Raw genomic sequence first — 2,563 nt, 5'->3', positions numbered from 1 at the left:
CTCTCAGGATTGAGGCCTTCATAGGAACTCTGAAGGTACATGGAAAGGAATGGATTGGAAAACTGAAGTGGGATAAGCAAATCTTTGAGAGGGCAAACCTTGGCATCTGCCCCATTCAGCAAGTTCCCACTCTCCAATTCTTTGAAATCCTCATTCTTTTCAGCACAAGCCAAAGTGTCTTAAGCCTAGAGTGTATAATTAGAAAAGTGGACATTTGAAGCGACTGGTACTTCTAGTCCACCAGACACTCTCACTGTTTAATAAAAGCATGGCTATTCCCAGCCCAGGACAGACCCAAGGCTTTCTCACTCCCTTCTGTGGAATGTTCTTGCTTGCCTGGGGGGAAATTCAGGTTAACTATCCCTTCAGACGGCTGCTGAGGGCCTGCTGGGCAAAGCTAGTTGCTTTCAATTCAGAGATCCCCAGCTTTGTGCATATATTTGCTTCTTCTTCCCCTTGCCCCAGGCCAGGACTGGGCTGTGCCTGTGTCTCTTAGACTTGTCACAGTGGTTGAAAGAATTTAATAAACATTTGGTCAATCAGTTTATAAAATCCCAGCAAATGGTTGTCTTCCCCCTATTTTGCCATCTTTCCTGGTCATACCAGCCAACTGTCATGTGTATCAACTGTCTACACTTGAGCTGGAAGTGTTCTGTTTACCCGTGGAAATGCCCTTTGAGGCCTGGCCTTCTGACCCATGAATCCTTGACAGAGCAAGCTTCTCCTCAGAATACAACAGGCCCCTTTTTGTGGATGCAGAGCCTATAACTCTGCACCTTCTTTTTCATGGATGGGCCCCAGCACACAGAGCTTGTCATCTGGGCTGGGGATACACTAGTTCCCCAGGAAGGTCCAAATTTTAAGATGAGAGTCAAAGGCTGGCCAGGGCAGAGTATGGGAACAAGAGGGCCATTTCTGACCTTTGGTGGCAGGACAAGTTCAGAACTGTGTGTGCTGTCAGTGGCAGTAACAGAACAGTGGGACAAACTAGATTTTCAAAAAATTTTATTAAGAACAACTTGAGTGTATAGTACTAAAACAAAAGTGGTAGACTCCTCTTTACCTCCCAGTCTGCTGATACCCCCTCCCCCATGGGTCTCTATCTAAGTGGCCTTGAGGTCCAAACCTGCCTGCCTGCTGCCCCCCCTACCCAACCCCACTCTCCTGCAGCTCCTGACCTGTCCCCTTTATGAAGATAAAATTCTTCCCCCAATTTGCTTAAAAATAATTTTGGAACAAAAACCCGCATTTGTGTTTTCAAATAAACACTTTAAACACTGGCTGTCTTCCTCTTCCCCCTAGGCCTGGCTCTGGGGTGCCTGCCTCCTCACTCCAGGAGGCCAGCTGCCACTTGGTGCCCCTTGGAAATTTTCAGGAAGTAATTTCTTCCAAATTTCCCCTGCAGTCACAAATTCCACAAACTGCTTGCATCAACACACTGTCTTCATTATAGGCGCTGCTGCCAGCTCTGGAAACCTGATCTCTTTCTGTCAACTAGATCACGTGCTTCAGATTCCCTGAAAACAGGAGAGAAAACACAATTCAGATTCAGGTAACCTGTATGAATTACATATCTCAATAGAGCTGTGAAGAAGAAAATAAGCATTTACATTTGGGGGCCAGTTCCCCTGCTGAGAATGAGAATGTGGTGACCCTTTTTTATGGGAATAAGCCCTAAATGATGAGGGACAAAGGGCTTAGATATCCCTGTTATCCTAGAAAGTATTATGCAAGTTAGCAAGGATTTTGACCACCGGTGCAGTGGACTGCTGACACTGGGTGGGTCTAGGCCAAGCCCGAAGAACCACACAGCTCATCTCAGCTCCACCACCAGCCCAGAGTTATGAATAAAACAAATGGTTTCTAGACACACGTGCACGCACACACGCACACATGCACACACACTCATTATACAATACTCATGTGTACATCCTGGTAACACTTTTCAGAGTTCACAGTTAGCTGCATCAAATCGTCCTTTAACCCCAAGCTTTCTGTTCCTCTTAGCAAGGTATAGCCCTTCTGACACTTTCTCTTGTGGGTACCTGTGTAGTACGGAGTAAGGGGCCCCAGAGTTCTGTTGGGAAAGCACTACACAGGACCAGGCTTTAAAAGGGATCAGTTCCTTCACTTGGTCCCTGGTCAGTCTTCTCTCTGGTCCATTTCCTTGGGTTGAAACATTGGTGTCTAAGCTCCACTGCCTGACTGTCCTCTAGAGCAGAATAGCGTTGTACTTTAAGTTCCAACATCTAGCACGGAGCCTCCCACTAGCAGGTATACAGTAGCTGGAGCTTGATGGAGGAGTGGAAGAGAAAGCAGAGGAGGAGGTGATCAGGACAGAGCACTTGTTATTCTATTTTAAATTAAAAGAAAATCTTATCTAGCTTTTGGTGCTAGGAATCAAGGCCTGATCCTTGTGCATGCTAGGAAGGTTTTCTACAATTGAGTCCTACTTCTGTAATTTTAAAATAAATCTATAGTAAAACTGACTGTTTTATGCACAGACCTGATTCTATACACACACACACACACACACACACACACACACACACACACACACACA

General features: G+C 45.8%; 1 protein-coding gene across 1 annotated transcript in view; it reads right to left on the bottom strand.

The window, feature by feature from the left end:
• Nucleotides 1–988: 988 nt before the first annotated feature.
• Nucleotides 989–2,563, bottom strand: part of Hdac8 (histone deacetylase 8) — a 208,540-nt gene continuing 206,965 nt past the window's right edge. The window contains exon 11 of the mRNA XM_028775798.1: nt 989–1,517. Within this exon, the coding sequence (XP_028631631.1) occupies nt 1,495–1,517 (23 nt within the window). The 3' untranslated portion in view covers nt 989–1,494. The remainder of the gene's footprint in view (nt 1,518–2,563) is intronic.

This window comes from Grammomys surdaster, unplaced genomic scaffold (assembly GCF_004785775.1).
Source record: "Grammomys surdaster isolate TR1022 unplaced genomic scaffold, NIH_TR_1.0 260, whole genome shotgun sequence".
Taxonomy (NCBI): Eukaryota; Metazoa; Chordata; class Mammalia; order Rodentia; family Muridae; genus Grammomys; species Grammomys surdaster.
Note: the sequence above shows the minus strand (reverse complement) of the source record. Positions and strands in the feature narration are given on the sequence as shown.